This window comes from Culex quinquefasciatus, chromosome 2, assembly GCF_015732765.1.
Source record: "Culex quinquefasciatus strain JHB chromosome 2, VPISU_Cqui_1.0_pri_paternal, whole genome shotgun sequence".
Taxonomy (NCBI): Eukaryota; Metazoa; Arthropoda; class Insecta; order Diptera; family Culicidae; genus Culex; species Culex quinquefasciatus.
Window position 1 is genome coordinate 223,730,906 of NC_051862.1, and position 11,663 is coordinate 223,742,568.

Consider the following 11,663-nt stretch of genomic DNA (forward strand, 5'->3'; position numbering starts at 1 on the left):
TCTGCTCGTGCCATTTTATGAAGTTTTTCTGTTTTTTGTGTTTGAGTTAAAATGAAAGTAAAATGTTTAAAGTAAATCCTTTTTTCAATCATTTAACAAATTTCAAGTCGCAATTAGAAAAAAAAAGAAGTTAACATGGTTAAATTTTTAAATAACTTTTGTTTTTTTTTTTTTGTTACATCAGGAAAATATTATGCATCAGTAGTCCCCTCGTAATTTTTTGTTCATCCCAATTACCGAACATTACTGTATTTCCCATCGCTCCATACCCATAGTGATGTGGTGGGAGCAAGGGCGTCTATGCGAAGTGTTCCTACACCCGCTACAATTTTTCGGTATTTGGGGAGGAATTCTCAACCAATAAAACAGTTTTTTCAATAATTAAATCAAACGATTTATTCAAATATATACCCTATAACGCAAAACCTCAAACCTTTGGCAGTGCCAAATCCAGCTTCACGTTAATGTTCATCGCCGTCAGCTGCGATACCAGAAACTTGAAGATGTACGGTATCTCGACGTGGCCGATGCCCTGGTCGCTCCGACACAGCCGGCACGTGGCCGGCGTCCGCTCCGTCTCGGTCGCATTCGTCGCAACCTTCTTGGTGATGCTGCTGATGGGGCCGACTGTTTTTGGAAGATGTTTAAAATGTTAGAATGATGACTTTCGTTATGAAATGTTGGGGGTACTTACTGAGCGTCCCGCAGCTACGACAAACCAACGTGGTTATCTTGTCCGAACCGTGAAAGAGGCGATCTTGTAGAAGGAAGGACGCACCGTGGGCGATCAGCGCGTCACGTTCCATTTCACCGAAGCGAACGCCTCCACCCCGCGATCGTCCCTTGTTTGGTTGATGCGTCAGTTGGTCGAGGGGGCCCGTCGAGCGCACCTGCCATTTGTCCGAGACCATGTGGCGCAGCCGTTGGTAGTGCACGACGCCGAAGAAGATGTCCGCCTTCATTTCACGCCCGTCCACGCCGCTGTACATGCGCTCGGTGCCAAAGTAGTTGTACCCGCTGGACTCGAGCAGCCGGCCAAAGTAGTCGATGGCGGTGTTTTCCTCGGTGTATCGGAACGGGGTGGCATCGTGGACGAGGCCGTGGCATGCGCCCGTCTTGCCCGCCATCGTTTCGATCATCATGGCGATTGTCATGCGGGAGGGGAAGCCGTGCGGGTTGAAGATAATGTCCGGGATCATGCCGGACTCGGTGAAGGGCAGATCGACGGCGGGCCACTTTTGTGAGCAGATTCCTTTTTGGCCGGCGCGGGACGCGAACTTGTCACCGACGTTGGGGTTGCGCACGATGCGGTACGTGATGACGGCTTTTTTGGGGGCTGAAGCCGAGGTCGTGCCGCACAGTTTGATGTTGTCCACGATGCCGTCTTCGTGGTGATCGAATTTGACCACGTGATAGGTGTGGTCGTTCGTGTCAAAGTAGCAGTACATTGGGTTTCGATGCTGGAGCAGGGCACTCCGGTAGGGCAGGCCATCGTTGTCGAGGAATTGTTTCAGCCGTTCGTCACGAGGATCGCGCGCGAAGAAACTGTCTCCTTTCAGCTCGATTAGTTCGTTTTTGTAGACGGTTCCGTGGGCAAAGCCCCGCTCGAACGCCGACTTGTTGATGATCATCGCGTCCTCCATGTCGTACCCGGTGTAGGAAATGACGGCCACGATGGCGTTCGTGCCCATCGCGTAGTTGTCCAGATCGATGTTATCGTGATGAACGGGACGGAAGAGCGGCGTGGCTGGCGTTTGAAGTCGGTAGAACTTGGCGATGCACTGCAGCTGCCAGTTGTGGCAGGGCGTTCCCATGGTCTGTTTGCCCATCTGGCACTGGTACATGTTACGCGGACTCTGGTTACAGTCCGGCATCGGAATCAACATGGCCAGATTGCTCAGGAAGGAGGTTTTGGACAGTTCCTTGTGCGTGGTCACCTTCGGATACGCCTCCTTCGCCGTAATGCAAATGTCCATGTAGACCTGCTCGAACGTCCCGATCAGCTCGACCTTGTTCGCGTCCAGATTTATCACCGGTCGCATCATCCGAGCCGCACCGACAAAAATGTACAACCCCGGATACTGTCCACCCTCCTTGCTCGGAATAAACACAATCTCCGTCGCCTCCGGAATCTCCTTCCCTTCGATCTTGAGCATGCGAAGTTGCTGCACCGCTTGGCCAACAACGGCCTTCGGAATCCGTCCCACGATCCGACCTTCCACCATGACCGTGTACCCCTCGCCAACGCCCCCTCCACTCAACGCCACACTGTTCGCCGGCGTCATCCCGTACTGAATCAGATACTTTTCAATGTTGCGCACCTTGCTCGGCTCGGGACTGTTCGAAACGCGACAATTCGTCGTCAGATGGTTCAGCAGACCGCAGGGCGTTCCGTCCGGCGTGTGCACCGGACAGATGAAGCCCCACGCGTCCGGCAGCAGCTGACGCGCCTCGGTCGTTCGCATCGTCACGAAGAACGAACCACGGTGGATCGCCCGGAAGTGGGACATGTAACGCATTCGGTTGATGTTCTCCGCGATGATGACGAGGCCGGAGTCTTGCATGAGGCCCATCTCGCTCGCCTTCTGGAGGTTTCCGGTGGCGAAGAAGTTTGAGAAGGCGCGGTCGAAATTTGATGCGTTTTTGCATGCCATTACGGCTTCGTTCTGGCCGAGGTGGGCATCGGCGTCGCTGCAGAGCTTCAACATGTTGTACTTCATGCCGTTCAGGAAGGTGAGGAAGTGCTCGCGCAACAATTTCTGATAGAGATGGCCACCGAGCAGAAGTTCCTGCATCATGGTGCTGTCGACACTTTCGAGTTTGCAGCGACCTTGTGCTGCCGTAAATAGCTTCTGCATCATGAACACCAGCAGGTTGAACTTGTCCAGATCGCTTTCCAGGTGAATCAAAACGCACGTCTTGAGCAGATGGTCGGTTCGTTGGGCGTCCGTGTACCACGCCGGAAGGTAGTACAGCTTCGACCGGAACACTTTTCCCATGTAATCCTTGCACTCAACCTGGTTATGAATTCCTTCCTCGTGCAACTCCCGCAGCATGTTCTGAATACAGTGCTTGTAGTACTGATCTTCCTCGTACCCCACAATCAACCGCTTGTAAATCTCATTGTCCGTGTAATCCGACAACGCTTTCAACAGCATCATAATCGGAATGAACGTCAACGACCTCCGAATCGAAAACATCAACTTGGCCGTCCCATTCACCAAATAGTGCAACACATTGTTCGTCGACGTCTGGTCCGTCCTCACGCACCGGATCATTATACCCGTGCTGCTAAACTCCTTCCCGCGGTCCCGCCACGAGTTCCTGCTCAACACGATCGGATAATTCCTCCTCGTCATAATCAACATCCGGATCAACTTCTCCATCCCCCGCACAACAAAATGTCCACCCCACTCGTCCTCATGCTCCCCCCGTTCCACCAACTCCGCCGGACTCATCCCGCCCAGATTACACGCCCTCGACCGCAGCATCACCGGCAGCGCCCCAATGTCCCGCGTTATCGCCGGCTTCGGCTGCCCGTTCACCTCCCAGTCCACCGTGATCGTGCACATCCCCGCGTACGTTTCATTCTTCTGTCGGCACTCCGACGGAAAAACCCGCTTCTCCCGCACGTTCAGCTGGCTCAACGGAACGACCGGCCGCGCGATCGAACAATCCCCGATCCGCAACCGCACCCGGTCCTTGTTCGGCAGCTCAAACTCCACCGGATCAAGCTGCCTAATCACGTCGGCCAACCCCTCGCGCAGCACGTAATCGAACGACTCGATGTGCGGTGCCCCGAGGTTCGCCAGAACCTGCCAAGAAAAACGTGCTCAAGGAGGTTACTCAAAAAAATAGACATTTTCAACCCACCTTATTCTGCTCCTTGGGAATTTCCCGAAACTGGGGCTTCAGGTTGGTCAGCACCGGAAGGTCCTTCATGTTGGCATCGATTTTGAAGGCGATTTTAGGCTAAAATTTAAGGAAAATAATTCACCGACTCACGACTAAAAAACGAACCGAAGTCGGAGCACGCACATGGTGTTTTGAATTTGCAGCGAGTGACAGTTCGGGCGATCGGCTCTCTCTCTCTCTCTCTCTCGCAAGTTTGTGTGTGTGTGTGTTCGGATGTGTGATGTAAACAGAACAGGGTGATTCGGCAGGAGCCAAGATGACTGAAGAAAGGTGGGAATTTTGATTCCAACGAGAAATTAAAAAGTGAGATGTGAGACGTGCATCATGGAATGAAGTTCGGAGACGGTGTCATTTACATTAAATTGCTGCTTGAAGCCGAGTACGGAGATTGCAAGGAACGCAAAACTCCTTATAAAAAACACCCAAGAAACGGTCAAGGAAAGGGTCACAAAAAAAAGTTGGTTCGAAGCTTTTGTTGATAAAAAATTGGTTTTCTCATTCGACTTTAAATTACAAACGGTTGAATATTTTTGTATTCAAAATATATTTAAAAAAAAACATTTTTTCATAAGATATATACAAGTGTTCAAAAAATCATGATCATGTATTCTTATTTTGTTTAAATGAATTTAAAAAGTTTTATTGATATTGTTAAAAATTTCAATGTTTTTTAGTTTTTTTTATTGTTTTGAATATTTATGTCTTTTTTATATAATTTAAAATTTCATAACATTTTGGATTTTTTTAATTTTAGTTTTCTTTTGAATTCTGGATAATTTGGGAAAATTCGCGGGAAAACTTCTCAAATTAAAAAAAATATGTTTTTTTAATTTATTTGAAATTTTAAGTTATTTTTATATTGGATTTATTTTTAACTTTGGAGAAAAAATGAAGGTTTTAAATATTTTAACAATGTTTTTTTTTTAATTTATTTTTAATATAAATATTTTAAAATTTTGTATCTTTTTTTTGAAACAGTACTTTGAAAATATGAAGTTTTTTTTTATTTTTGAAATTTATTTTTTTAAGGATTTTTAAAAAGTGGCCGAGTATTATAAGTGGAGCATGGAGTTAAACTTTCTGTCAAGTTGCTGTAAAGGTTTCACTCCATGTTACGGACTCATACCTCTCTTTTTTTAATTTTTTTAATTAATTATTCGATACAAATTTGACACAATTGCGATCGTAATTTGTCGATGGTAGATCGAAATCTTACTATCGAGAAAACTCGATCGTGAGTCGGGAAATTTCGAACAAAAAGTTGGCGGTAGTGGCGAAGTGTAATTTATTCATCAGAATAATAATTTTTATATAATAAAAGTAGTCTTTATTTCATTTAATTGTCAATAATCAAGTCATGAAAAAGTAAAAAAAAAAAACAAAATCTACTGATCAGTCAGTAATCAACAATAACAATAGTCAAAGCCCTTCCTCCTCCTAGAGGAAATACAACTTCTTCTCCAGCAGATTGCTTGGCGACTGGTGCAGAAACTGGCCCACGAGGAAGGCCAACTTGTGCGCGTACTGGCAAACCGCTGGGACGCGCGTCGTTCCAGACCAGTTGTAGTACAGATGGCACTGCTTGTACGACAGCATCTGCAGGTGGTCAATCTTGAGGTTGGACGTGTCGTAGATGACGTTGTAGGCGGTCGGCGAGACGGTGCCCTGTCGGACGGACTGCGACACGAGGTAAAAGTCGGTTCGCTCCGGCAGCGTCACGATATCGTCCACGACGGTTCCCGGCTTTGGGTTGTTGCGCCGCTCGAAGAAGCGCGTGTTGATGCGCTTGCTCACGATGAAGTAGGTGAACAGAACGTCCTGGTCGTTGCCGAACTTTTTGTACACTTCGCCTAGCTTCTCCACGATCGACTTGACCTCGTGCTCGTAAACGTAGTGCAGCTGGCCCTCGCCGACTCCGTCACGATAGAAGATGATCCGCTTGGGCAGTTCGCCGTACTCCTTCCGGTACTCGTCCAGCGCCTTCACCGTGTTCAACGGCAAATAGTTGGAGATCTCCTCGCCGTGCGTGTGCTGACTGACCGTCGAGAAGTACTTCGGAACGCCCTTGTTTTCGTAATCGAACGTGGCCACCATCGCCCCGAACGATTTGGACTTGTCCTTGGTGTCGTGGCACACGTCGAAGCCCACAGTCATGAGGCCGCTCAGGGGGATCTTGACCTTCCACGGGACTCCGCCCAGCTTGCAGTTCATCTGGATGACGACCTTCGTGGCCACACTCATCAGCGTGCGCACGTTGCCACCCTTCGGCGTGATCGTCCGCTGGACCATGACCTGCGTCGGAATGGCCCGATCGACGCAGCACTTTTTCTTGATCGCCGTGTACCGATCCGCTTTGTTGTTCGACACGACGCACATGATCATCTGCGGGTCCCGGTTCACCACGTTGTCCAACGTTCGCACGTACGTCGCTGGATTATCGTCCGGAATGGCCACCATCTCCGGCTGGTTGATTTCGAACCGCATACCCCGCGCTGCCTGAATCAAACATCCGAGGAAATCGCTGGCCTCGCGATTCGCCCGGTTCGGCACAATCAGGTACCAGTGGTTCAGCCGAACCGTCGAAAACATCGGATTGTTCCGGAAGTGAATCGACCAGTCGGCCTGCTCACCCGAGGGGAATCCGCCAGCCGTAGGAGAGAAGAAAATCAGCTCTTGCGGCAGCATCCGCCCTGGCAACTCCACCAAACGACGGTCCAATTCCATCTGCCAGATCTTGAACACATCCGCACTCTCCGGGCAGGTTTGCAGCCGATTGTTGAACGTGTTGAGTCGCTCAATGCGCCGATCCGGATTCAACCGCGTATGATCGGACATCGCCTTCATCATACGGAAGTCCGATCGCATCTGGTCGGTCAATCCCGTTACGCGGCACAGTTCCGGCACGAGGGCCATCAGTTCACAGCCGCCGGCACGCAGATCCCGCTTCTTGGCGCGGGACAGCAACATCGGCTGCTGAGCGTCCCGGATGCGGATGTTGTACCGCTGCTGGTAGTACTCCACGAAGGACGTCTTGCCGTTTTTGGTCTCGAACGTGCTCTGCGGGTTCGTGTCGAACGAAACGTCGTTGATGGTGTAGGTTTTGTTGTTGTAATCGGTCAGGACGACCACGCCGAGTACGGCCCGCTTGAACGAGTCCATGTAGTTGCGATCGTGGCGCTGGCACTCGCGCAGAATGTCGTAACAAGTCTGCATCCGCATCGTCTTGTGCGCGATTTCACAGCACACGAGAATGTCCTGCTCGTGCTGCCGGATGCTGGTCACGTACCCTGGCCACAGCTCAATCTGGTACTCCCGGATGGCGATCTTGGCCGCCGCGTCAAACAAATTACGCCCGACCAGCTGCAGGTTCAGCCCTCCCATGGCACGACGCAGAATCAAGTTCAGCACCTGAATGCCCGTCTCGTTGGTCATGTCCACCGTTCCGGTGTGGACAATCTTGATCTGGTAAACGTCGCCGGTGCGTTCGTGCTTGGACGTGAGCGTGAGTTGTTCACTGCGCAGCTTGTTGACCATAAACAGCTGCGTCCCGTCGAAGAGGAACCCCCCAAACGTCTTCTTGTGTTCCTTGATCAGGCCCTGCATCAACCGGGCACTCGCACACTGCGGAGCAAAGTCCACCCGGTACTGGTGCAGAGTCCACTCGATGTGACGAAGCAGCTTGAAATAGTTGCTAGTCAACTGCAACGGTTGGCCCATCGTTCCCTGCTTTGACGGAGCGTCCAGCGCACGCGTCCGCAGAGTGTCCCCGATGGTTCGACGGCCACGCATGGCACCACGCGATCCGGCACCGGTGGCCGAAGAAGACTGACCACTGCTCCCGTTGCCGTTGTCTCCATTGCCAGTGCTCGAACTCGCACCCCGACCAGCGGAGTGCTCTCGGTGAACCATGGCACGTCCCTCACCGGCACCTGGTCCCCACGATGGACGGGGCTGTGGAATCACCGTTTAAGACTTAGTGTTACAATTCAACATGCAATTAACAGAGTGACCACTCAAATCCCATTTTCAAATTCCCGACTTTTCTAGAACCCCAGATAATCGAGAAATTAAAAGTGCAACATGGAGTTAAACTTTCTGTCAAGCTGCTGTGAAGTTTTCCATGACAGCTGCGAAAATTTCACTCCATGTTACCGGCTCACATCTCTCTTTTTAATTTCTCGATAGCCATCGAGAAATTAAAAAGAGAGATGTGAGCCGGTAACATGGAGTGAAACTTTTCCAGCTGTCATGGAAAACTTCACAGAAGCTTCACAGAAAGTTTAACTCCATGTTGCACTTTTAATTTCTCGATTTCTTATCTAAAGAATGATTTCAAACTAAACAATTTATATCGAGAAATTAAAAGTGAGAGTGTGTGCAACATGGAGTTAAACATTGTGTGAAGTTGCTGTGAAGATTACCAGGGCACTTTGAAAAGTTTAACTCCATGTTGCACGCACACACTCTCACTTTTTATTTCTCGATAGTTTACCCAATCGAGAAATTAAAAAGAGAGATGTGAGCCGGTAACATGGAGTTAAACATTAACAACTGTCATGGTAAACTTCACAGAAGCTTGCGAGAAAGTTTAACTCCATGTTGCACTTTTAATTTCTCGATACTTTTATGTAAACTGTTTGAAGATAATTTGAATTCTGTAATATGTTAAACCGAAGTTTCTTCAATTGAAGTTTTTGCAGTTTCAATATTTTTTCATATTTTCAATCGAGAAATTAAAAGTGCAACATGTAGTTAAACTTTCTGTCAAGCTGCTGTGAAGTATCGATAAATTAAAAAGAGAGATGTGAGCCGGTAACATGGAGTTAAACTTTCGCAACTGTCATGGTAAACTTCACAGAAGATTGACAGAAAATTTTACTCCATGGTGCACTTTTAATTTCTCGATTCCATGACAGCTGTGAAAGTTTCACTCCATGTTACCGGCTCACATCTCTCTTTTTAATTTCTCGATTGGGTACTAAAGCCCTATGTCAATTTTTATGTAGGGGAACTATACCCTTTCTCAGCCTATTTCTATTATCGGCCTATCAGCACTTTGAACATGAATTAAAGCTTTCATAAAGAGTTTTTGACTGTTCCAAAGTAATAAATAGCTCAAATGAAAGTGAGCAAGCAACTTTCCATTAGGTTTTACAGCGTGACGTCACGAGCGCACACGCACACACATTTTTAAAGAGGCACACGTGCAAAAAATGTAAACAGTGCAGCCAAGCTGTCAAATTTCTAACCTCAAAACCGAGTCGGCGTAAAACCTAATTGTTGATACATCTGAAAATGTTGATTTAATAGCGGAAAACGGCAAAAGTGATGAGAATTGGTCGAACGGCTTAGTGTGATTAAAATGGGTATATTTCCCCTACAACGGTAATTAATACGATTAAAAACAATTTCTGATCACTTTTTTTCATTTTAATGCAAAAATTTTTTTTGACTAGACAACATTTTTTCGATGGGTCAACTATGGTCCCCTTGGAACGAGCTGTCAAGTAGGAACTTTTCTGTCAAGAAGGACCGCGAGGTTAATTTTTCAAAATTGATTTAAAAATCCACTTTAAACTCTTTGTGGTCGTACAAAGGTTCATTGTGCTCAGAAAAATAAGCTTTATCGCTGTAAACAATAATATCAGCAATCTATGCTTCATTTTAGGACCCAATTGCCAAGCTGAAGTCGGAATCGGAATCGAGAAATTTGAAGTGAGAATGTGTACATGCAACATGGAGTTAATCTTTTCGAAGTGCCATGGTAATCTTCACAGAAAGTTTAACTCCATGTTGTACACACTCTCACTTTTAATTTCTCGATAAGAAATTAAAGGAATTTTACAAAATGAAACAGAATCATGACTTATCGAGACATTAAAAAGAGAGATGTGAGCCGGCAACGCGGAGTGAAACTTTCCCAGCTGTCATGGAATACTTCACAGTAGCTTGACAGAAAGTTTAACTCCGTGTTGCACTTTTGATTTCTCGATACACTTGGATTTTATTACCGAATTCGTTAAAGTTTATCGATTTCCAACTGCGGAATAGTTCGGTATACTCAAAATTACCGAATTTGGTAATGGAGTTCAGCGTTCAACCGATATTAGGTAAATATTGTGTATTTTAACATAAGATTTACCGATCTTCTTTACCGATTTTTCAACTACCGACAAATTGAGTGAAAATAGTTTGAAAATTGTACAATATTACAAAAATTGTTCAAGAGTTTGAAAATAATTTTCATGCAGGTATGCTTGAGATTCCCGACTTTTTGTTTCTCGACTTGAGTGGCCACCCTGAGTTCAAGAAAACTTACCCCTTGGCCGGGAACCGGCACTCCGCTTCCACGGACCGGCGCTTGGCCGCGGCCTTCGTGAGCTTCATGGGACAGGTTCACGGCCGTGTAGCCACGAGCACGGGCTCGTCCTTGAGCCTGACGGTCGGACATTTTTTTCTGGAAGAAAGAAAATTATTTTTCATTTATGGCTGAAATTTACCGCAAAAAATGAAGGGCTTTATGGGAAAACTTACCACAGCACCAGCACGGAACAGGAAAATAATCAATATAGTGTAAATTCGTGATATTTTCACGAAAAAAGACAATTTTCACTTGAAGCAAACTGGCTGGCACGACCTTCACTGCCCAAACAACTACGAAGCAATGAAAAAAAAAATGACTGGAAGGACGCGACTGCAACGGAAAATCCGTTAGCACTCATGAGTTCCTTTCAGGCTACCACAGTTTATTTATCCAGTGGCGCGCGGACGGGAGCCCCGATGCTAGATCACTTTTTTCGTTTGACAGTTTAGCCCAGTCACGTCGTTCTAGCAGGTTTCTAGCAGAGCTGGATATTGGCCGGATCGCTCAAAAAGGCACGCGGCAAATCAGTCACGAACTGCGCGTCGCACTTTCGGCAAATCCCATACTGCGCGATTTGCGTTTGTTGTTTTTTTGCTTCGAATCGTTTGGCATCATTGCCAGGTTTGTTTTTTTTTTATTGCACTAACGTGAAGACTTCCATCATTGCCGTTTTTTTGTTTAAAGATATAAATTTTGCGTCGCTTTCAATATTTTGACAAAATTCCTTCTACAAGTTGTTTACTTTTTGGTAACGATCATCTCATTCCTTGTAAAGTTATGGAAATCGTCATTAATCAATGATTGCTAACTAGGACGTCAATGACTGTACCACAAAATTATATAAATTTTGAAACACCTTTGATTTAGACCAAAAATTCCTTCAGTGGCTTCAAGAAGACCACAACCGGCACATGCTGATTCATTTTGGTACGGAAATTCGTTAAATTGTATTAGATACAGAGAATTTTAGATTGATGATCAATTTTCTTCGAAAATGATCAACGGCTCACCCTAAAAGTGCTGAAAATCGATGGCAACAGTGTCTACGGCCCGTTTGAGAGAAACGGACAATATTCTATAAGCATTCTTGTAATATTTCGTGACTGGGAAGTTTTAACATCAGTATTGAATAGTCTTAAATACTAAAACACACTTGATTGTCACAAAACTTTTGGTTTTAAACGAGATTTCAACTTTTTATGCGTTCGCTTGAACACATTTAAATAGAGTCCTAAAGCCATATGTATTTTTTTATCTTTATTTTAGGATCCAATTTTCTTATTTATTTACTTTCTTATTTTTTTTTTAAATTTTTGAAATGCTAAAATTTTTTATATTTTTTTGTAAATTTTCTTAAATGTTTTGATTTCTTCTGATTTCTTTA

The 11,663-nt window shown here is 46.2% G+C and overlaps 2 protein-coding genes across 2 annotated transcripts; both read right to left on the minus strand.

Annotated features, from left to right (window-relative positions):
- Nucleotides 1-376: 376 nt before the first annotated feature.
- LOC6033639 (DNA-directed RNA polymerase I subunit RPA2) lies at nt 377-4,046 on the minus strand. The gene is made up of 3 exons (XM_001844014.2): nt 3,874-4,046; nt 695-3,815; nt 377-627 (listed from the first exon to the last, which is right to left on the minus strand). Exons 1-3 carry the CDS (start codon nt 3,940-3,942, stop codon nt 428-430), a joined length of 3,390 nt encoding a protein of 1,129 aa, XP_001844066.2. The 5' UTR covers nt 3,943-4,046; the 3' UTR covers nt 377-427.
- A 1,186-nt stretch (nt 4,047-5,232) lies between these two features.
- Nucleotides 5,233-10,561, minus strand: LOC6033640 (protein aubergine). Its single transcript, XM_001844015.2, has 3 exons — nt 10,450-10,561; nt 10,235-10,372; nt 5,233-7,866 (listed from the first exon to the last, which is right to left on the minus strand). Exons 2-3 carry the CDS (start codon nt 10,364-10,366, stop codon nt 5,353-5,355), a joined length of 2,646 nt encoding a protein of 881 aa, XP_001844067.2. The 5' UTR covers nt 10,367-10,372; nt 10,450-10,561; the 3' UTR covers nt 5,233-5,352.
- Nucleotides 10,562-11,663: the final 1,102 nt, after the last annotated feature.

Coding starts and splice junctions, on each gene's coding strand:
- LOC6033639 (XM_001844014.2), bottom strand. CDS start 3,942: ATGAAGGACCTTCCGGTGCTGACCAACCTGAAGCCCCAGTTTCGGGAA. Junction 3,816..3,873: donor TTCCCAAGGAGCAGAATAAG/GTGGGTTGAAAA, acceptor TTTTCTTGGCAG/GTTCTGGCGAACCTCGGGGC. Junction 628..694: donor TCGTAGCTGCGGGACGCTCA/GTAAGTACCCCC, acceptor TTCCAAAAACAG/TCGGCCCCATCAGCAGCATC.
- LOC6033640 (XM_001844015.2), bottom strand. CDS start 10,366: ATGTCCGACCGTCAGGCTCAAGGACGAGCCCGTGCTCGTGGCTACACG. Junction 7,867..10,234: donor TGCCGGTTCCCGGCCAAGGG/GTAAGTTTTCTT, acceptor GTGATTCCACAG/CCCCGTCCATCGTGGGGACC.